Here is a 22,246-nt window from a genome sequence, read left to right on the forward strand (position 1 = left end):
ACTTCAGCACTGAACAGACACTTACCTCTGGATGCCCAAAACCCAGTCTTCTACACCAAGCCATGCGATGATTCACTGTTGAATTTGTGCCAGGTTTCTGATACAGGAGATTTGCCAGTAACTCATCTGTGTTTGTATAATGCTGCAATGACCCCTTTTAGCATCAATTTCAAAAGCACTCTCATTCCTGTCATTCAGAGCGATACCACTGTGGTTTAAAGTTGTTCCTTATATCCTATTATCACAGTTTTCTTTGAAAATGTTCACATTTATGTTCCTTACACTGTTTAGTTAATTGGATTGCATTCAACATTCACAGTCAATATTGAATATGTTCTGAAATCAAGGCATTGGATTGATAAATTATGAATGTCCAATTTATTTTATTTATTTGACTTACATGGTCTCATTTTTGCATTGAATGTTACTGGAGTTCATGGTTAGAAATATTCAAGGCACAAAATATATATCAGTTTTTCCTTTCAACTGAACACTTCTTTTCCAACTAAATTCACTATTTTTCAAAACCGACAGGTTTGCAACTGTCCAAGAATGACAGGGTACATTGCAGCTATTGTGCGGCTGCAAAGAAATGTCCCCGTGTAGCAGCAAGTGTGCAGGAGCCACTGAATAAGAGCAGAAAGTTTATGGACAAAAATCGCGGGATATATTCAGATGCCATTACTGCAATTATCAGTCATAATTATAAAAAAAATAATTAACAAAATTTGACATTCAAAAAAAGTCTTACATTTTAGATGAAGGTAGAAAAAAAATTAATTCACAAATCCAAATAAGGTCATAGGGAGTACGAAAGAACTGCAGATGCTGGTAAAATCAAAGGCAGACACAAAATGCTGGAGTAACTCAGCGGGTCAAGCGGCATATCTGGAGAGAAGGAATGGGTGATGTTTCGGACGGTGATCCTTCTTCAGTCTGAAGAAGTGTCTCGACACAAAATGTCACCCATTCTCCAGAGATGCTGCTTGACCCGCTGATTTACTCCAGCATTTTGTGTCTACCTAAGGTCATAGGTATGCTTACCAGAGTTCTAAAACTAAAGAAAAGAACACATGTGGATTAATCATTAAATATACATCATGATTTCTGAGTTTCTTGGCTCAAGGAGACTGCAAATTCTACCAACGTCCGTGTGGGTCTTCCTGCCATTCCTTTCCGCAGATAAGGAACTTCATCTTTGTTTGACATTACGCCAGCTATGTCGAGGTGAGCCCAGTGAGGTACTGTAACAAACTCGCGAAGGAATGCTGCAGCTGTACATGCTCCGCCAGACCTGCCGGGATATTACAAAGTACAGTTAAAGTTAACATGTGTGAACAGACTTTATTTCAAATTGGTGATGTTCCCCCTCCTTGAGAGAAAACGTGAAACCAATACTTTTTGTTGGATGAGGTGTCTTTTTTATAGATCTCAAATCTCCCCTCGGACTCCTTTGTTTCAGAGAGAAAAGAAAAATCTACTCAGTTATAATTTTCCGGCCCTTGTAACATCACGGTCGTCTCTGAACTCTCTCTAGTGCTGCAACATCTTTTTCATGTTGTGTGGCGACTATACAGTTCTGTCCAATTGATGTTTTGAACCTACGGCTGAATGCTATTCACTATTGACTATAGCTTAGCCTTCTACACCATAATACTGAATAAGCTTATCTTCGGGTGTTGGCCTTGGCACTTCCATCTGCAAATGGCTTATGGATTTCCTGTTCAGCAAATCTCAGTGGGTTAGAAATGGCCTTAACATATCCTTCCCCCTGACCTCAACACTAATATTCCTCAGGGCTGTGTACTCAGTCCCCTGCATAATGGAGAGGCCATCAACTGAGATCTACTACAAACCTACTGACTTCCAGTTATCTTGATTACACTTCCTCCCACCCTGCCTCTTACAAAGACACTATCCCCTACTCTTAATTCCTCCGTCTCTGCCATATCTGCTCCGAAGATGAGGTTTTCCATTTGAAGACATCCAAGGTGTTCTCTTTCTTTAGGAAACGTGGTTTGCGCCAATCTGTTGCAGATTGATCCGTCACCCGCATCTCCTATGTATCCCATAGTTCTGCTCTTACTCCTCCTAGCCCCCCAATGACGGAACAAGAATAGTTCCCCTGGTCCTCACTTTTCACCCAACCCCTCGTCTGTGTCCACCTATACCTGCCATGCCATGTCCTGTCTCTCATCTCCTCCAAGCTTTCTTGTTCTCCAGAGATGCTGCCTGACCCGCTGAGATACATACAGCACTGTGTGTTCTTTTGTGTAAACCAGCATCTGCAGTTCCTTGTTTCTACAGCAACTCAGTGCTGTTCAGTCCCCTGCTCTACTCACGCTATGTCAATAACTGTGAAGCTTGCTACAGTTCCAATGCCAACTTTAAATTCATCGAGGACATATAATGGGTAATAGTTAGTCATAGTATAGGAGGTAGATTGAAAATCTGAGAATCAACAAATTCCTGGGCTTGCAGATGTTCTAAAGATCTGTCCTGGGCCAGGCACATTGACGCAATCATATAGAAAGCACACTAATCCAGCTACTTCTTTAAAAGATTGAGGAGATTCAGTATGCCGATGAATACTCTCTTATATTTTTACAGATGTATGCTGGAGAGAATATTGATTGGTTGCATCACAACCTGGTTCGGCCACTCGAACGCCCAGGAAGCTCATCCCAAACACAAAACCATCCTCTGTGTGAAAATGTCTCTCCTCAGGTCCCTTTTGTAGATAGATGAAATCAGGAGATTGATCAGCCATAATCTCATGAAATGGAGAAATAACTGAAGGGCTGAAGAGCAGTCCCTACTCTTTGTTTCATTATTCAATTCATCCAGTGGAAGTAATTTTAACATTAGACTTAGAGGCAAAATAACATTTTCACCTGTATTTGCCAATGTTATTCAGGTCGGCTAGTTGTGATTCTGTGATTTGTCTGGTATAATGTTGGAAAAGGGGCATCCTCCACACACGATCTCCAGTCACGATGCTAGCCTAAATAAAAAAAGCACAAGCCCAAGATAATAAGTTTAGTCTGAAATCGAAAAGAGATTGGCATCAAATATGTCAATGGTATACAAGAATGAAGAAGGCCATTGTGTTCATATTGTAATCCTACTGGTTCTACTCGCGCACCTTCTCCCTATGTTTGTGCACTTTTTAAAATCCTTGCCCAACTCCCTTTTAAATTATACATTTGCATGAAATTTTTCTCTTCTTTTCATTCTTTTGTCATTCCCCTTCATTCTGTCACCTGTTCTTGTTGATTGTTGAAGGGTACACTCAAACAATCAATCTTATTATACAGTGCAACATTAACTTACAATATAAAACAGGTTTTATCATTTTAAATATGCTTCTGATTATATTTATGAATCACTTTGCTAATTTACTGTTTTGTAATCTTAGTTGTTTTAAATTAATTTGGTAGATATTATTGAAGATCATTATTCACAAATTCCTGCAATGATTAAGGTGGCACAGTGGCGCAGCGGTAGAGTTGCTGCCTCACAGCACCAGAGACCCAGGTTCAGTCCTGACCACGGGTGCTATCTTTACAGTTTGTACGTTCTCCCTGTGACCGCATAGGTATTCTCCAGGTGCTACGGTTTCCTCCCATATTCCAAAGATGTGCAGGTTTGTAGGTTAATTGGCTTCTGTAATTTGTCCCTAGTGTGTAGGATAGTGTTTGTGTACGGGTGATCGCTGGTCGATGTGGACTTGGTGGGCCAAAGGGCCTGCTTCTATACTTTATCTCTAAAGTCTAAAGATTACAATATTCCTATACATCAAATTTAGTGAATGTTGGTTAGTCATTTTAACAAAATCATATCAAATTGCAAGCTATTTTTAATTCCCCCAAAAACTGAAAGTTAATGGAGAGGGAGGATGGCTTCTTTGTTACAATATCCTTGCCTCGATACATACCACCTTCTGACCTGGGTTTCTTTCACAAGCGTATGAGCATAGAATTAGATTCGTAAACTGAAAATGAGATTTTCAAATGTTTGGTGTAAAACATCAATTATTCTTACTTCTCTGAGGTGTTCCCACAACCAGTCGGAGTTGGTGAAAACCCCAGTAGCTGCTGATCCCAAGGCAACATCCATAGCACCTGTTAAAATAACGTATATCAAATCACCCGGTTTAATATTTTAAAATGTTATGAATGTTGACATTTCAGACATGTTTGACACCAATATCTTACACATGGTGTCATTAATATTAACATAATTATATTACTGTAATGAAGTAGTTATTTTACTGAAGATGTTCAATTCCTACCATAGAAAAGATGGAGATTGGAATTTAGTTTCCATAAAAAGTGTAACAAATTGCTTAAGTAATTGACTTTTATTCTGGCAAATTGTTGTAAAATCCAAGTGGTTCATTAACCTTCTTGAGGGAGAGAATCCCGCTGCCCCTCTCTGGTCTGTATAGGAGTCCAGTGTGACACCAATGTGTTTGGTTCTTAACTGTCCTTTGAATTAACTGATCAAGTCAGACAAATGCAACAAATGGCTGCAGATAGGATATAATGCTGATTTAGTTATTGAAGGAAGTCCATTAGTATTTTCTCAGAGCATCCAAGTTATGGACAGTAAAAGATGGCCTGGCCAGCAACCAACTAACACAAGACACAGTCCAAGATTTTTACTATATTGAATATAATACATTTTGAAAGTTGTCAAGGTAAAGCATCCATGATGACGGAAATCTTGAAAATTGATCTTGAAGATGAATAAGGAAGCATGTTGGGGAAAATGACCAACATAGGGGATTTAAAGATGTTAGTGAGGCAATAAATAGATTTATCATGTTGTGTAAGTTCCACAGCACAGCTAGTTTAGTTAAAATAAACATTGGAGCTTGTAAACTAAGCTGTAAGTATAAAACTGCTCAGAAAATTGTGTATTTTGTTGTGCCTATTCGTTAGATATATGGGAGAACAGTTTTTGAAATAACTGGTAAGGTAATGTTAAAGTAAAGTAATGTTAAAGATAACTCTGGGGATAGACAAAGATGAAAGGTTACAGAGACATTGATCAATGATGAATTATTCCAAGAATGTAGAATCCACATGAAACCATTGTGACTTGAAAATATTACATGCTGTAGGTACTGTGAATCTTTGAAGCACTTTGGGTTCTCTCAGAGTGTTTTCCGTGCGCATTGTTAAGACCTTAAATAAACTGACTTATTCGAGACACCACTAATGAACGAGATGTATTATTTTGTGCCTGTTCCTGTCTGAGCTGGCCCCGCAGTAAAGCAAGATTCAGGGTACAGGTTTAACAAATTCCCTCCTACAATCCAGTTCAAATTAGCAAAACAATCCAACTGTATTTAGAATGATTTCACATTATCTAATTCATAAGAAATGTAATTGGCACTGCACTGTGATCAAATGCACTTAATGATCTTGTACAAATAAAGCAATACCTGTTAAGGTTGCAGCATTTACAACTGCTTTGGGGTTAAAGTTGTGTGCATAGCATAGGGCATCAGCCAGTATCAAACGACCCTCAGCATCAGTGTTATCCACCTTAAAAATACAGGATAATTCATACCGTAAAAACATTGTAACATTTAACATAGAGAATCGAACACTCAAAACCATTTAATTATAAACAAGAAATTGAAAAATGTTAGAATAATGTTTTAATAAACTCTTAGAAAAATGTTTCAATAAGCCAAGCATTACCTGTATAGTTTTGCCATTTTTAGCTCTGACCACATCACCAGGTTTATTTGCTCTGCCATTCACCATATTCTCACACAAAGGAGCCAGACCTAAAATATGTATAAACACAAGAGCAGCCATTTACCATAAAAATTAAAACTACACCTCTCATTTCCTGCCATCTCCAAACAGCTCCTACAAGTTACATCTACACCCTATACAGGAAAGTAAAATCACTGGTCCTGGACTTGAAGGTCCTCAATCTTCCACAATTTAGAAAAAGAACACAGAACTGTCTGGATTTAAAAACATTAATTATTGATGCAGTATTACTCATTACCATAACATATCCCCTTGTCTTTAATTAACATTCCTGCCCTCTTCTCATCTTCCTTAATTATTTTTGTGTAGAGAAATCTCTCTTCAATACATTTGTGATGTGATCTCCAAGGCAAGTAGCAGGTTCACAACTTTCTGAATGAAGAAACTTCTCCTCAGACCAAATGTCGTAGACAAATCCTGAGACTATAACACTCGACCTCTTGTCAAAATTAAGTTTAGGTTTATTATTGTCATGTGTATCAAGGTACAGTGAAGTGCTTTGTTTTGCATGCTATCCAAACAGATTAGATATACCATACGTAAATACAATCAATGTGTAGGAAGAACCTGCTGTAACCTTTGGTTTACACCAAAGATAAACACAAAATGCTGGAGTAACTCAGCGGCTCAGGCAGCATCTCTGGAGAAAAGAAAGAGGTGATAAATCGGGTCAAGATCCTTCTTCACGCTATTCCTTATCTCCAGAGATGCTCCCTGACCCCATGAGTTACTCCTGCATTTTGTGTCTCTAAATGCAATCAAGTCCAACTAAAGTACGGATAACCCTAATTATAATGGACTCTAAGGGAGGGAATGCTGTCCGTTAATGCTGATTGTTCGCTGTACCCGAGTAAGGGATTCGCTCCATCCACCTAGCAGTCACTCCATGAAATAATAAATTGTTTTCAAATACAAAGTTATTTTTACCAGCTAAAAATTTACTTTTGTTACTGCAAGCTAAAAATACTAAATGCTGTTTGTGACATTGCTTAATAGAGTATCATTGCACAAGTGTCGATCAAAGCAATTGCTAATCAATTTCTATGACCTCTGCGGTGTAACTAGTAGCCTGGGTTCATAAAGTGACAATGTCATAGAGTCATACAGTGTGGAAACAGGCCCTTCGGCCCAACTTGCCCACACCGGCCAGCATGTCTCAGCTATACTAGTCCTAATATCAGAGGTTTTTTTTCATTCTAGTGAAAACATAACCATACTCAACTCTTCTTAAAGAAGATCCCAGCATCCTGCAAATCTAACTTATGAATCTTTGTTGCCATCTACGGCATGAATGTCCTTTCATTACTAAGGAGACCAAATCTATATACAATACTAATAAACTGTGGACTGGATCCTCATCCTAATTACACTTCAAAACTTCCATCCTTCCAGGTGAATTGCAGCACAACATTTTACCTATGATGTTAAGGGGAAGTTTCAAAGATGCTGCAGTCGTTATGGCAGAACAGACTGTTGCTGCTCCTCCCATGTCGGCTCTCATTGCATCCATCCCCGAGGCAGGTTTAATTGAAATTCCACCACTACCAGAAGTGAAAGCAGAGATAAGGTTAGCTAAACATAATTCCAGGTGGAAGAATATAATACTTTTCTGCAGTACAAACAAAATTTATTCCCAAAAATGTTACAGCTGCAAGCACAAAAGATCTGGTATGGTTTTAGTTCTCTCAGACAGGATTTTCCAGCTACTTTTTCTATACTATGCATGCAGCAAGTCAATCAAAAGCTGAAACAAAATCTGAGTTAAAGTATTTGACATCAGGGTTCATATTCCTAAATCAGGTTAAGAGAAATGTGTTGGAATGAACTTGTATTTCAAGATGAAGCCTACTTTACTATTGTGGAAAATACAAGTCATCTTAATTATTGCAGTAAGCTTGGATTTAAAAAATCATTTTGGCATCGGCATTTGCACTGTAATATTCCTCATTCTACACTCTCTAAAAACACGAGACTCCAAACAATATTGTGGAACATTAATAAAGACCACAATTTAATCTCCACCATTCTGCTCAGAATGTCAGGCAGTAATACCCGGAGTTTAAAAATAGAATGTTAGATAAAAAAATTTAAACTCAGAACTCACCTGTCAAATGTAATCCCTTTTCCGACAAAAACTAATGGTGATTCACTGGTGTGTGCAGAACCATTATAGTGAATCTCTAAAAATACTGGCTCTTCATCTGAGCCTTTGGCTACACTAAGGAAGGCTCCCATCTGTTGCTCCTCAATCCAGGATTTGGGCCTGTGACAAATATATGGAAAATATTAAATCAGCATCATGTATAATACCTACAAACGTTTGGGAAGACTGGTACCGATCGCTTATCCTAGTGTCTTTCTTAAGTACTAGATAGTCAGCAGAACTGGAGTCACAAATAAGCCAGAACATGTCTGACCACAGTTTCTTTCCTTACTGATAATAGTGAACCTGTTGGCATTTCACCTCAACCTAGTACTTAAAGGTTTGCTGAAATGTGATTGTTGTCAATAAAGGAATTCAAACTTTTGACTTTGAACTCACATTCTCTTGACTATTAATCAATCCTCTACATAACATGTCCAATAAATCATAGGCTTCATAACACAACAACAGGTACTATGAGTGGCTGAACAATGTTAACGGGTCCCTTTCAGAATGGCAGGCAGTGACTAGTGGGGTGCCACAAGGCTCGGTGCTGGGACAGCAGCTAATTACAATATATATTAATGATTTAGATGAAGGGATTACAAGTAACATTAGCAAATTTGTAGATGATACAAAGCTGGATGGCAATGTGAACTGTGAACTGTGAGGAGGATGCTATGAAAATGCAGGGTGACTTGGACAGGTTGGGTCAGTGGGCAGATGCATGGCAGATGCAGTTTAATGTGGATACATGTGAAGTTATCCACTTTGGTCGCAAAAACAGGAAGGAAGATTATTATCTAAATGGTTTCAAGTTGGGAAAAGGGGAAGTACAACGGGATCTGGGGGTCCTTGTTCATCAGTCACTGAAAGTAAGCATGCAGGTTCAGTAGGTAGTGGCATCTAAATGGCAGCTAAACATATTGATGGCAGGATAATACACAAAATGTTGGAGTAACTCAGCAGGTCATGCAGCATTTCTGAAGAACATGGATTGGTAACGTTTCAGATCGGGACCCATCTTCATACTGATATTCATATATTGATGAAAGGCTTTGACAGCTAAAATTGTAGAAGGAAATCCAATCTAACACCTTTCTGGTCTGCATTACTTTACTAGTCATTTATTACTTAAATACATTATGAGAGTTATTGATAGTATTGAAATATATATTTTTTAAACCTATTGCTTCATGCTTTGCTGTGACAATTCAAAAAGTTAATATGACCGTTTAGACCAAGTCATATCTGCTGATAATGGGAGCAGGATAAACATGTTTTACCGGAATAAACACATTTCAAAATTTGTGGTAGGAGGAGAGAGTGGAAAACCATTTTAATGCCTCACTGCACAGTTTTTCATTTATCACTTCTTAAATAGCAAAAGCTAAACATGAACAATTTGCAATCTGCTGCTACAATACTTTTTCCTCACAAGTTCTGCAACTTTAATGCTTTTGTTGTTTCAATGCAAATTGCAAGAATTACCTTATATGCACTTCCACGTTATCACCTGTTGAATGTAGTGCTTGTTGAATGATCTCTGCAAAACTAGTTGGAGTTAAATAATTAGCCGGTGCTTCCATCAAATGCCGAGCCAAATTCTGTCCTTCTGCATACATAACTCCTCTCTGCCATGCTTCATTTTCCAAACTTGCAAAAAGAAAATATTTCCAAAGTGTGCTTGTTAAAATTATTCCAATTTAATGGTCCAAAATGATTCAACAACCACTCACAAATCTGATCAATTAATTTGTTTAAAAACAATCAAAATCTAGGATCCAATACTTACTGAGGTTACACAATTTTTAAATTGTAGGTTTTTCCTCCTTGACAGATTAGTATACCAAGGGAAGAAACTCAACAAAAGTATGCTCTACTTTCAAACCTAATTATATATAGTGGCTATTAGTTAAAAGATAAATAAATAAATTATATACCATACTTCTCATAGGTTTAAAATAGTAAGACAAAAAGCAAAAAAACTGCAATTACTTGACATCTCCAACATAAAGTTGGAAACATTAGCAGGTCAGCCTTCATCTCTGAAGGGAACAATCAATATTCAAAGAAGAAAAAAAATTTGAAATTACGTATAATGTTTTTAACCAGCATTACAACTGAAATCATAAGAGAATGCACTGTATCACGAGGTGGTGATGCAAACAAGTTATAAATTCTGCCACATTTTAAATTTGGGCTAAAAAGAGCCACAGCTAACTAGAATTGAAAGCTGCAAATATATTAGTAATTCAGTCTTTTGCTGAATGATGATGATGATGATAATAAATACTTTATTGATCCCCTCAGGGAAATTCAATGTCCAGTAGTCAACAGAGTCCGAACGATAGAAGACAAAAAATACATAAAATAAAATATGAACAATACATGAAAACAATAAATACTTAAAAATAACCCAATAAATAACTATTAAAAGTGCAAAGCATCCCCATACAGCTTAACGGTCAGTATTATAAAATTTAATGGCTGCCGGGATGAAGGATCTCCTGAACCGCTCCTCTGGAGAGGAGCCGGTTGTTGTTCCATGTGCTTGTTTGACCCTCCATAGTTTCATGGAGGGGGTGCCCGGAGTTGTTGAGGATGACCTGCACCTTGCTCCTCATACACCTCTCAAGCACATCCACCAGAGTCCACTCTCCCCCCCCCAGCACTGAGCTAGCTCTTTTCACCAGTTTGTCCAGCTTCTTGCTGTTTTTATCAGTGATGTTTGTTACTCCAGCAGATAACAGCGTAGAAAATGACACTTGCAACAACAGTATGGTAAAACAAGTACAGCATTTCATAGCACACATTGAAAGATTGAGCCTTCTGAGGAAAACGAGTCTGCTCTGTCCTTTTTTGTAGAGGGCATTGGTGTTGACAGACCAGTCCAGTTTGTTATCAAGGTGCACTCCCAGATATTTGTATGTCTGAACATAATTGCCTTTATAAAATTGAGAGTACGCTTTATGTATATACATAATATTACAATACCTTCCATATGGCTTCACAGTGACTGCTGTTTTCTTCTTCTTCTTCAGCTCATTATACTCAAATAAACCCAAAACAGATCCTTCTGCTGCACAATGGGCATCCCCACACGGATCAACTTCCACATGAGGAACCTCTAGATCTTGTAACTGCCTGCATCCAACTAAAAGACATACAAAAACTAAATGTTCTGTCACTTAACGATTACATGCAAGTTTGCTTCAGCAGAACTGACTAACAAACTTAAACAAAGTGGCTGAATTGTTAGTCAATAAAAACAACCGTTGCACACTTAATGAGTTCATGTGAAAGGCCGTCTGACACAATGAAAACTTCCTTCAAATCATAATTTCAAATTTTCCTTTCATTCTTTATTAATAAACAAAATGCTGAAAACCGGTTGGAAGTAATTGGGTAGAGATTGTAAACTACCACCACTGTCCAAACTCATTATTTATAATGATTGCACAAACCTATTATAGAAACTACAACTATAGTCAAGCCCAAATGACCCTCTGCAGCAAAGAACCATCCCAGCAGGCACAGCAGGCCATGAGTGGTGACAGGTCTCAGGCACTGATCTTCAGGGCTATTCCTCCAGAACACCATGATGATATTTGACCCTTTATCACTATGACAGATTGTTGAACTATTTTTAGAATTGTCCATTGAAACAGTGTCTATGATAATCAATGATTAAGATTAAATGATGTTTAATTAAAAACATATTGAAGAACTAGAAATTAATTAAAAATATTAAGATTAAGGAAAATTTTGGGGAAAAACCTGTCTGCCCCTACTTTTTACTCAGTAGGGTTAACATTCAAATAATTTTATTGATGTGGCGGGGATTGTGGCTCTTGCATAAAGCTAGATCTCTTCAATGGATCTGTATTCCATTGCACACTCATTGTCATTTCCAACACTGGCATTAGGGCCTCCATTCTAATATTCTATTATTTTTTGATAAAGTATCAAAATGTCAACTGTTCAATTACCTCCTCAGATCCTGCCTGACATGCCGAGTTCCTCCATTTGCTCCTCATTTTGCTAGATATTCCAGCATCGGTTTTCCCTTATGCCTCCACATTATTTCTTAATTGTTTCCAATGATATTTATCTCCAATAATCTTTGGCAATCTATTCCATAGAGAACCAACTAATTGCAAAGAAGAATTATCTGTTATTATCCCAGTCTCCTTGTTCACTATTTCAGTTAAAAAATGAAAACCTCTCAATGATTAAAACAAGAGTCCTTGACAGGATGAGGTTGCCACCTAATCAGTCCGAGTTTTTACGTTGAGTCTGATGAAGGGTCTCGACCCGAAACGTCACCCATTCCTTCTCTCCAGAGATGCTGTCTGACCTGCTGAGTTTTGTGTCTACCTGAATTTTTACGTTGCTGTACAGAAGCAGAAATGGAGATGAAGTTTAACTAAGTCTTATTTTAAGCAGTTGTTTTGTTCCTCCTTTGTCATATGATATGGCGCCATTAAGTCTTGATGAATTTTAAACAGCATCAAATTTTGACTATGTGCTGACAAGACTACATGCCAACATCTAACCACTTCTAACCTTGGGTAAAGATAACATTTCTTCAAGTTGTGATAACCCAAAACTTCAATGGACTCTGATGCTTTTTCAGTTTTAAACTATTTTCCATTCATTAAACTGTAGTTTTGTTTTGATATGTATTGATCTTAAACCATTTTATCTTCTAATAAAAATTGTGCAGAAATTAACAAGATGCATTTACCTGCTATGGCAGCTCGAATGTTTTCTTTGCCTTCGTCGTATTGTTCCAAACTATTAATTCCAGCATTTTTGTCACCAAGACCAACAACTACAATGTGGGAAAAATCCTATTAACGCAAATGTTTTAATGATAAGAGGATAGATATTATAATCTTTTTACCAAAAATGATAGTTCTCTTACTCTACCTTCACAAGTCTCAGAAAATAACACTAAAGTGAAGGGACAAGTCAGTCTACAGTGGTAACAGAGGGGTTAAATTACAAGAGTCCGAACTAACAATCCAGAGTCAAATCCCACTGTGACATTTTAAGAAATCAATTTTAGTGAATATATATATTAATCTAAAAAAACATAGCTAGTCATAAATAATGACCAGAAATTTCCAAATTGTTGTACAACTTTATCTGGGGTACAAATCTGCTGCCCATACCTCATCTGGCCTAAATCTGACTCCATATCCCCAAGATGGCTGTCGGAAGGGAGAGTGTACGCTGGCGCGGTTTAGCTGCCGCTGCTCTCTCTTCACATTGTGTTTTTGATTTTTTTTTTTGTCTTTGGATCGAATTCTGTCTTTAATTTGTGTATTGGTGATGTCTTTATTATTTATTTTACACCAATTATATGTTTTTTACTCTTGTTAAATTCTGTAAGGTGTCCTTGAGACTTTTGAAAGGCACCCATAAATAAAATTTATTATTATTATATCCAACAATGTGGTTGACTGTTAAATGCCCTCAGAAATTATCCAAATAGTTTAGGGCATTAAGAATGCTTGCCTTGTTTTCAAAGCTCAGATTCCAGAATAAATAAACAGAAAAAAAACAGCAAGGGATTGATGATGAAAAGATGGGCATAATCCTACTGTGTCATAATAATTTAATGATTCAAATCGTGGGCATTAAAACTATATGCAAATTCATGCTCAGCGTACTTTCAGACAGATGCAGAACACCCTCTCTATTTCATAACCATTCGAGATGTAAAATATAAAATATAAATGAGAATTTATACCAAAGGAGGACCAAAAGAGATTCCAGATATTGGATATCCGAAACAAAAACAGAAAATGGTGAAAACACTCAGCAGGTCAGACAGTAACCATGGAGAAGAAACAGGCAAGATGTCAAGCCCTTGACGCTTCATCAGAACTACAAAGGGAGAAAACAAGTATATTTTAATTTGCAGAAAGAGGAAAGAGTTGAGAACTAAGAGAAATCTCTGGCACCCATACAACAGTGTAAGATTCAGCAACTGCCCTTTTATCTCTAGATGTAGTCTCCTCTACGATAGCAAAAACAAACACAGATTGGCTGAACATTTTAGAGAACATTTCCATTCAGTCTGTGCTTTTAGTCAATCACCTGTTACTTTATTTCTCCCACTGTGCTCTCTCAGCTTTCTGCCTCCTACACTACTCCATTGAAGTTCAATGTAAATTTGCGAAGCAGCACCTCATCTTCCCCATGGGCATCACGGATCCCTCTGGACTCTAATGAATTCAAGAATTTCAGATAATCAACCATTTTTGACAAATGACAAGCCTATTTTCAATTTCAATTAATTTCATTTTTTCTTCTGCCTCTAACTACATTATTCAAGAAATAGTTTCCACAATATATTTGACCTGCACTCCCTCTTGATTTCTCCCTGGGAGAGGAGACCACACCGTGAGCATCAAATGCAGTAAGATAAATTAGAAGTGCAAGTTACTTGCTCTTTCACATGGAAGAAATGTTTGAGCCCCAAGAGGATGGAATTAAATATGCTTGTTTTCAAGTTCAATGATGGGTTACTGACCTGAAACATTATTTCACTCTCCCTGCTCTCTCTGCTGAATGCTTCTTGCATTACATAACTATTTCTGGTTTTGCAAAACTATTTTGATTCTCAACATAAAGATAGTTTACACAGATTACAGATATTATACAACGTATCAAGCTTCTTCAAGGGCAGACACAAAATGCTGGAGTAACTCAGCGGGACAGGCAGCATCTCTGGAGAGAAGAAATGGGTGACGATTCGGGTCGAGACCCTTCTTCAGATTGATCTCTGGGCCCTGGCATCAGTCTGAAGAAGGGTCTCGAAATGTCACCCATTCATTCTCTCCAGAGATGCTGTCTGTCCCGCTGAGTTACTCCAGCATTTTGTGTCTACCTTCAATTTAAACTATCATCTGCAGTTCTTTCCTGCACATTTTGTCAAGCTTCTTCAATGTCTGCTTCCTCAGACTGCATTTATTCAGTTTGAGATCAGTATTCAACCTCATAACACACTGCCAGGATAATTGCACTGCACAAAATTAAGTAATTTATGTGGATTTCCTAATTTGGTAATTAAATAATGGAGAGCTATTTTAATGACTTGATTTTGAATGTATTATGCTTACAATAACCAGAAAACTTTCTGCTTTTAAAAATGCATTGACAGTATGTGAAATACTGACAATGTCATTTGAATTTTCAGATAATTAACACAATGTCTAGAATTTATTTCAACAGGGCCTGTATACAAAAACAGGGATGCAATGTTTTGGCTCTACAAGGCGCTGGTAAGGCTGCATTTGGAGTATTGCGAGCATTTTTGGGCACCATATCTTAGGAAGAATGTGCTGGCTTGGGAGAGGGTCTAGAGGAGGTTTACAAGAATGATCCCAGGAATGTCAACCTATGATGAGGGTTTGTCAGCACTGGGTCTGTACTCACTAGAGTTTAGAAGAATGAGGGGAGACTTCATTGAAACATCCAGAATAGTGAAAGGCTTGGAGAGCGTGGATGTGGAGAGGATGTTTCCACGAGTGGGAGTGTCTAGGACTAGAGGTCATAGCCTCAGAATTAAAGGATGTTCTTTTTGGAAGCAGATGAGGAGAAATCTCTATAGTCAGAGGGTGGTGAATCTGTGGAATTCTTTCCCACAGAAGGCTGTGGAGGCCAAATCCATGGATATTTTTAAGGCAGAGATAGATAGATTTTTGATTAGTACAGGTGTCATAGTTTATGGGGAGAAGGCAGGAGAACGGAGTTAGGAGGGAGAAATAGATCAGCCATTATTGAATGGCCGAGTAGCCTTGATGGGTCGAATGGCCTATTTTTACTCCTATCCCTTATGGACCGGGTGGTGCCACCAGCAGCGGCTGCCTCGACAACAGTCTGTCCTTTCTTCCTTTTTGTTATTTTTTGTATGTGTTAAAAAGTATGTTTTTGTGTTCCTTGGTTTCTTTTATGTGTGTGGGGGGTGGGGGGTTTGGGGAAACTTTTTTTTCCAATCTCTTACCTCGACGGAGATGCGATTTTTTTCTGTATCGTATCTCCATCCCCACTGCAGCCTAACATCGTGGAGTTGGCGGCCTTTGCTGGAGACTGATGGGCGCTCCAAGTCGCAGGAATCTGTGGGAGTTTAACATCGCAGAGCTTACGATCCCTTTGCCGGGGATATAAGCTCCAATTGCGGGGCCTGTGGACTTCAACCGTGAAGCCCGCGGTCTCTGGTAAGAAGGGGCCGGCTCGGGAGCTCCATGCCGCGGAGAGAGTTTCAACCGTCCCGACTGGGGCTTCGATTGTCGGCTGCGGGGGCTTTGATCGCCCCGACTGCGGATGGTTTAACTGCCCCGACCGTGGGAGAACAAAGAGGAAGAAGATTGAACTTTATTGCCTTCCATCACAGGGATGAAAGTGGAATCCACTGTGATGAATGTTTATGTTAACTTTTAGGTGGTTGTGTGTCTTGGTGCTTTTCACTTAGTATGGCCTTATGGTAACTCACTGAACTTTAATTGGTACATGCGACAATAAACTGACCTTGAAACCTTCAACTTATGATTGCTCACCATTAAAATTTACACTGTCTCATTGACTAAATATAGCATTAAATATATTTAATCTGAATACATACCTGATGCAGTCCATAAAATAGACGGCTTCTTCCTTTTTTAAGAGCAGGACCAGATCTTAAAAATGAACAACATTAAACAGAAAGCTAAAATAATTTTGTATAATTTTTTCTAGCTTTGCTACAACTGTATGCAAGTGATGCATCATTTACCAGCCCACATTTCTCACTGTAAGGCACAGGAAATCTCATTGCTTTTCCCTGCATACCAATGTTCTCTACAATCAGTGGCACTGTAAGCGATATCATCATACTTTCACACAAAAGTCCTATTCACCTCACTCCTCGTGCTCAAAATACCCACTTACAACTTCACCTTAGATCACTTTACTCAAAATGTATCCCTAAACTAATTCATTGACCACCCATCCCTACGTGGCACTTTGTGAAATTTGCCATGTGATTATTGCAGTTAAATCCCGCAAAGTTATGGCCAAAACATTATATGTATTTTGCCTGTATCCGTCCACATATTATAGGTATGTTACAAAACGTACCTGAATCGTGGCTGAGCATCTGCCCCTCCCCTTGTGTGTGATTTTGGAGCTGTTTGGAGGGGGCGGGTTTAAAACCCGATTTTTACTAGGCTGTTCCAATCGCAGATGTTCAGCCTAGTAAATCATTAACGGAGAATCGCTGCAAGACCCGGTCCCAAAAGCTATTATTAGTTTTATAGGCCTCGAAGAGTAGATATAATAAATTTAAAAGCTCTCGTTCAGTTCGCAAGCTCTGGCAGCCCCAGGGTTTTATAAAGCAAACAATTAAAGGTATGTACCTTATTTTTACATTAAATGGGGCATGTATATTACCCTATAATTATAATTTTCTATAGCGAGTAGCTCATTTTGGGCTTTTTATATCCCCCAGTATTTTTCTCGGCATTTGAGGGCACTAATCCAGCGCGCTGTCAACATTCTAAACCTGCGCGTTTTTCCACATGAACCCACTAGAAAACCGATTTAAATGGGCATTTATTTACAGCAATTGAACACTAAATTCCTTCCATTTGGCCTATAAATTAATGTAAATTAGATATAAAAATCATGTTATATTGTGAATTATTTGTGAATAATCTTTGGACACTTAGGCTATTTAAAAATGTTAATCTTTCCTTAAGAAATGTGCTTTTGATTATCTAAGATCACAGCTTTTTTGTAATGCCCATTGAAAATCAATAGGGAACAAGATGCTAATTTCCGAGTATGAAAATGGTCATAACTTTTTTAATACTTGAGATATGAAAGTGAATTTGGTGTCAAATTAAACTTATTGTTATGCTTTATCTGATGGGATAAATTGCAGACTTGATTTTTTAAATCTCAAAATTTTGTAACATTGCTACATATTATGTGACAACATGTGCTCACACAAATAAAGGAAACACGTATAATTCATAACAAATTCGATATTTTCCCCCAAAATAATCAGATTAGTGAAAATAAAGTAATTTGGAGATCCAAAGAGTGACTTTAAAACCTATTTCAAAAACATTTTTAACTATTTCATATAGTTCATAAGGTAATATGGTCATGTGATAGGAACAGAATTAGGCCATTCGGCCCATCAAGTCTACTCCGCCATTCAATCATGGCTGATCTATCTCTTCCTCCTAATCCCATTCTCCTGCCTTCTCCCCATAACCCCTAACACCCGTACTAATCAAGTTGGTATGAATAAATTAATCTAACATTTTTTATAATTTGTTTCCATTTAGCTTGGATACTGTACTTACATGGTCAGAAGTTCATTAAGCTTTCCAGCTATAGAACTGTCAAATATTTCTCCAGCTTTCGTGAACTGAATGGTTTCATCCTCCTTCCCTCCCTCATATACACCAAGCACTAGACCCTGCAAGAAAATGGATCAGGAAGAATATCAAATACAATTTACTTGACAAGTTGCTACTAATATTTTGTTTGGACAGTTTTTAAGTAGGTTAAAATTATCAAGACTTCTTGATACGTTTTACTTGCTCCTCTAACTTAATATTTATATTCTGTCCAGCATCATTATCATCATGAGATAAGTCTAAAAATTATTTTGTCAAAATTATTTGCTTTTTGGTCTCACTTGGCTCCTCTTATACTGAATTGATATCCTCCTTTTTTTCTCAGCTTACTGCAGCAATACTCTATCTGGCAAGGTAGACAAAAATGCTGGAGAAACTCAGCGGGTGAGGCAGCATCTATGGAGCGAAGGAAATAGGCAACGTTTCGGGCCAAAACCCTTCTTCAGTCTGAAGAGGAAGAGGGGGGAAGGGAAGAGGGGGGAAGGGAAGAAGGGGGGGGGGGGGGGGGGGGTAGGGGGGGGGGGGGGTAGGGGGGGGGGAGTGGAGAAGGAGGGATGGGGCGGGAGGGAAGGTGGAGGGGACAGGAGACTCACTGAATCCATTCCTGTGAAAGGTTAGAGACTGTGATTGGATCTGGAAGCGGACAAATACATCTGTAAATAAAACTGAATGACTCAGACACCTTTTCATTTGCACAATTGATTTTATTGCATTAATTTTAATATATTAATGCTTAAAATCCATGCGTTGAAGGAAGAATATTTTACAGCACATTTGTGGTCCCTAATCCCAACCCTAACCCTAACCAGGCGTCACCCGCAGGACAGCATACGTTAGCGTGTGACAGGGCGCACAACATGATGAGACACCCAGATGTCGCCTCTGGATTTTGAACATTCCAAAATCCAGGGGCGACAGGGAGACACCGTGCACCACCTGCGCATCATTACATGCGTCACCACGCGTGATGACCCGACCACGACGCAGCAACATCTTTTCAGGCTGTCGCCCAAGTGCGACAGGCCCTTTAAGGTGTTTATCTAAAAGTAAAGTAAAGTATCCTTTATTGTCATTCAGACTTTTCAGTCTGAACGAAATTTCGTGCCTTGCAGTCATAGCACAGAATAAAATAACTAAACACACAATAAGCACAGATTTGACATCCACCACAGTGAGTCCACCAAGTCCACCTCGCTGTGATGGAAGGCAAAAGTATTAAAGTCCTTATCTCTTCCCTCCTTGTTCTCCATCTGCGTTGAGGCGATCCAGGCATCCGATGTTGGGCCCCCCACCGGGTGATGGTAAGTCCCGCGGCTGAATCCGAGATACGCGAACGGGCTGGTTCAAACTCCGCGGCCCGGGGCGTACGAAGCTGCCGCCCTCCAGTCCAGTGGACGAAGCTGTTGTTGCGGGAGCTCCGGAAAACAGGTCACCAACCTGGGACCTGCGAGCTCCCGACGATGTCGGGCCACTGGGCCCGCGGCCGAGTCCACTGGCCCGCAGCCGAGCCTCCAAAGTCGGGTCGCCGCCGCAACGCCACCACAGCCCCGAAGTCGGCCAGCATCGCATTGGTAAGTCCTGGCTCTGCCTCCAGAGCCTCGAGGTCGGTCCCAGTTGGAGGCCTCAGTGCAGACGGAGACGGAGACGGGGGATACGACAAGAAAAGGTCGCATCCCCCCGAAGGAAGAGACCAAAAACATGTTTCTCCCACCCCTCCCACACATACACAACCAAAATAAACTAAAATAAACTTAAACAGGACAAAAAGAAAACAAAAAAAAGAAAAGACAAACGGACTGCAGGCGAGCCACAGCTGCAGGGCAGCGCCGCCACTTCTGAAAATGAACCATTTATCCCATTCTGAGTTAACTGGATGCACGGGGATGCACTGGTTAACGGGGTGACAGAGGCAATATACAGACACATTCAATATCAAATCCACATAAGAAGGTGGTAATGTCAGCAAGCTCTGGAGAAGGACAGGCAGAAGGATCTCAGCAGGTCAGGCAGCATCTGTGGGGAGGGTTGCACAGATGCAGTCTTCTCCCAGGTTAGAGCAATCAAATGTTTTTCACAGTGGGTGATAGGTATATGGAACGAGCTGCTAGAAAAGGTATGTGTAGGAAGGAACTGCAGATGCTGGTTTACACCGAGGATAGACACAAAATTCTGGAGTAACTCAGCAGGTCAGGCAGCATCTCACGATAGAAGGTGATGTTTTGGTTTGAGACCCTTCTTCAGACGTAAGATTGCCATATTGCCAGAGAAGGTAGTTGAGGTAGGGACAATAACATTTTGTGTGCTGCCTCCCTGGTGCCAGAATCCAGGACATCTCGGAGCGACTGCACGACATCCTCGAGAGCGAGGAGCAGCAGCTGGAGGTTGTTGTGCAACTTTGCACAAACTATATCAGTGGGAAGAGGAAGGAGGTTCTGCAACACGAGTTTAGGGGATTAGGTAAAAGGCTGAAAAGTCGGACCTCCGTGATAGTTATCTCTGGTTTGCATCCAGTACCTCATGCTAGTGAAGGTAAGAACAGGAAGATAGGGGAAATGTATGTGGGGCTGAGGAGTTGGTGCAGGGGACAGAGATTTAGATATCTGGACCATTGGGATCTCTTCTGGGGCAGGAGTGACTTGTACAAAAGGGACGGGTTACACCTTAACAGGAGGGATACCAACATCCTGGCGGGCAGGTTTGCTAATGCTACACAGGTGGGTTTAATCTACATTGGGGGTGGGATATCATAGAGACAGGGGAGAGGTTAGAAGTTGGTATGGAGGGTGGTGGGGGAAAGGTTAGTGGACACAACAGACAGGTGAAAGACGAAGAGCGAGGAAGGAAGGTTGGGTTACTGCACGTATTTTAATGCAAGGTGCCTGATAGGTAAGGCAGATGAGTGAATGGATATGTACGAGCGACTGGGATGTTGTTGCCATGACTGAAACCTGGTTAAGAGAGGAGCAGGACCGGCAGCTCAATGTTCCGGGGTACAGGAGCTTCAGGAGAGACAGGGGTGATGGAAAATGGGGTGGGGGGGTTGCATTGTTGGTAAGGAGGATGTCACGGCAGTGGTCAGAGGTGACATTACAGACGGTTCGTTTAGTGAAGCTATATGGGTGGAGCTGAGGAACAAGAAAGGGATGATCACGTTGGGGGTATACTACAGACCCTCAAATAGTCAACGGGAATTAGAAGAACAAATATGCCAGGAGATTGCAGACAGCTGCAGGTCAAATAAGGTTGTTGGAGCAGGTTATTTGAGGGGAAAGGAACATCGGCCAAGTGGGATGTTTTTAAATGTGTGCTGACGAAAGCTCAGGATGTGTATATCCCAGTTAGAGTGAAGGGCAAAGCAGGCAAACGTAAGAAAGCTTGGCTGATGAGGGAAATTGAGGCATTGATCAAAAATAAGAAGGATGCATGGGACAGGTATAGATAGCTGGGACCAAGTGCATCCCTGAAGGAGTTTTGGGATCTGAGGAGTAAACTGAAAAAGGAAATCACAAGGGCAAAAAGGGGCCAGGAGATAGCTCTAGCGGGTAGCATTGACAATCCCAAAATATTTTATAAATACATAAGGGGGGAAAAGGTAACTAGAGAGAGAGTGGGACCTCTCAGGAATCAAACTGGTCACCTCTGTGTGGAGCCACAGGAGATGGGCAAGGTCCTCAATGTGTATTTCTCCTCTGCGTTTACTGAGGAGAAAGACAGTAGGATGGAGGGACGGACTGTGGGCAGTCAATGGGAGTGTCTTGAGAGCAGTCAGTGTCACCATGAAGGTACTATCGAAGGTAGACAAATCTTCAGGGCACTGATCAGATATATCCGAGGACGTGGGAAACTAGAGAGTAAATTGCGGGAGCCCTGGTTGAAATTTACTG

The 22,246-nt window shown here is 39.8% G+C and overlaps 1 protein-coding gene across 1 annotated transcript in view; it reads right to left on the reverse strand.

Annotated features, from left to right (window-relative positions):
• Positions 1-367: 367 nt before the first annotated feature.
• Positions 368-22,246, reverse strand: part of lap3 (leucine aminopeptidase 3) — a 29,318-nt gene continuing 7,439 nt past the window's right edge. The window contains exons 2-13 of the mRNA XM_055638573.1: positions 18,306-18,421; positions 16,577-16,631; positions 12,689-12,794; positions 10,936-11,095; positions 9,430-9,594; positions 7,900-8,058; positions 7,212-7,336; positions 5,715-5,803; positions 5,453-5,555; positions 4,045-4,124; positions 2,895-3,004; positions 368-1,294 (exon numbers count right to left, since the gene is read on the reverse strand). Coding sequence (XP_055494548.1) covers positions 1,099-1,294; positions 2,895-3,004; positions 4,045-4,124; positions 5,453-5,555; positions 5,715-5,803; positions 7,212-7,336; positions 7,900-8,058; positions 9,430-9,594; positions 10,936-11,095; positions 12,689-12,794; positions 16,577-16,631; positions 18,306-18,421 — 1,464 coding nt within the window. The 3' untranslated portion in view covers positions 368-1,098. The remainder of the gene's footprint in view (positions 1,295-2,894; positions 3,005-4,044; positions 4,125-5,452; positions 5,556-5,714; positions 5,804-7,211; positions 7,337-7,899; positions 8,059-9,429; positions 9,595-10,935; positions 11,096-12,688; positions 12,795-16,576; positions 16,632-18,305; positions 18,422-22,246) is intronic.

This window comes from Leucoraja erinacea, chromosome 1 (assembly GCF_028641065.1).
Source record: "Leucoraja erinacea ecotype New England chromosome 1, Leri_hhj_1, whole genome shotgun sequence".
NCBI lineage: Eukaryota > Metazoa > Chordata > Chondrichthyes > Rajiformes > Rajidae > Leucoraja > Leucoraja erinaceus.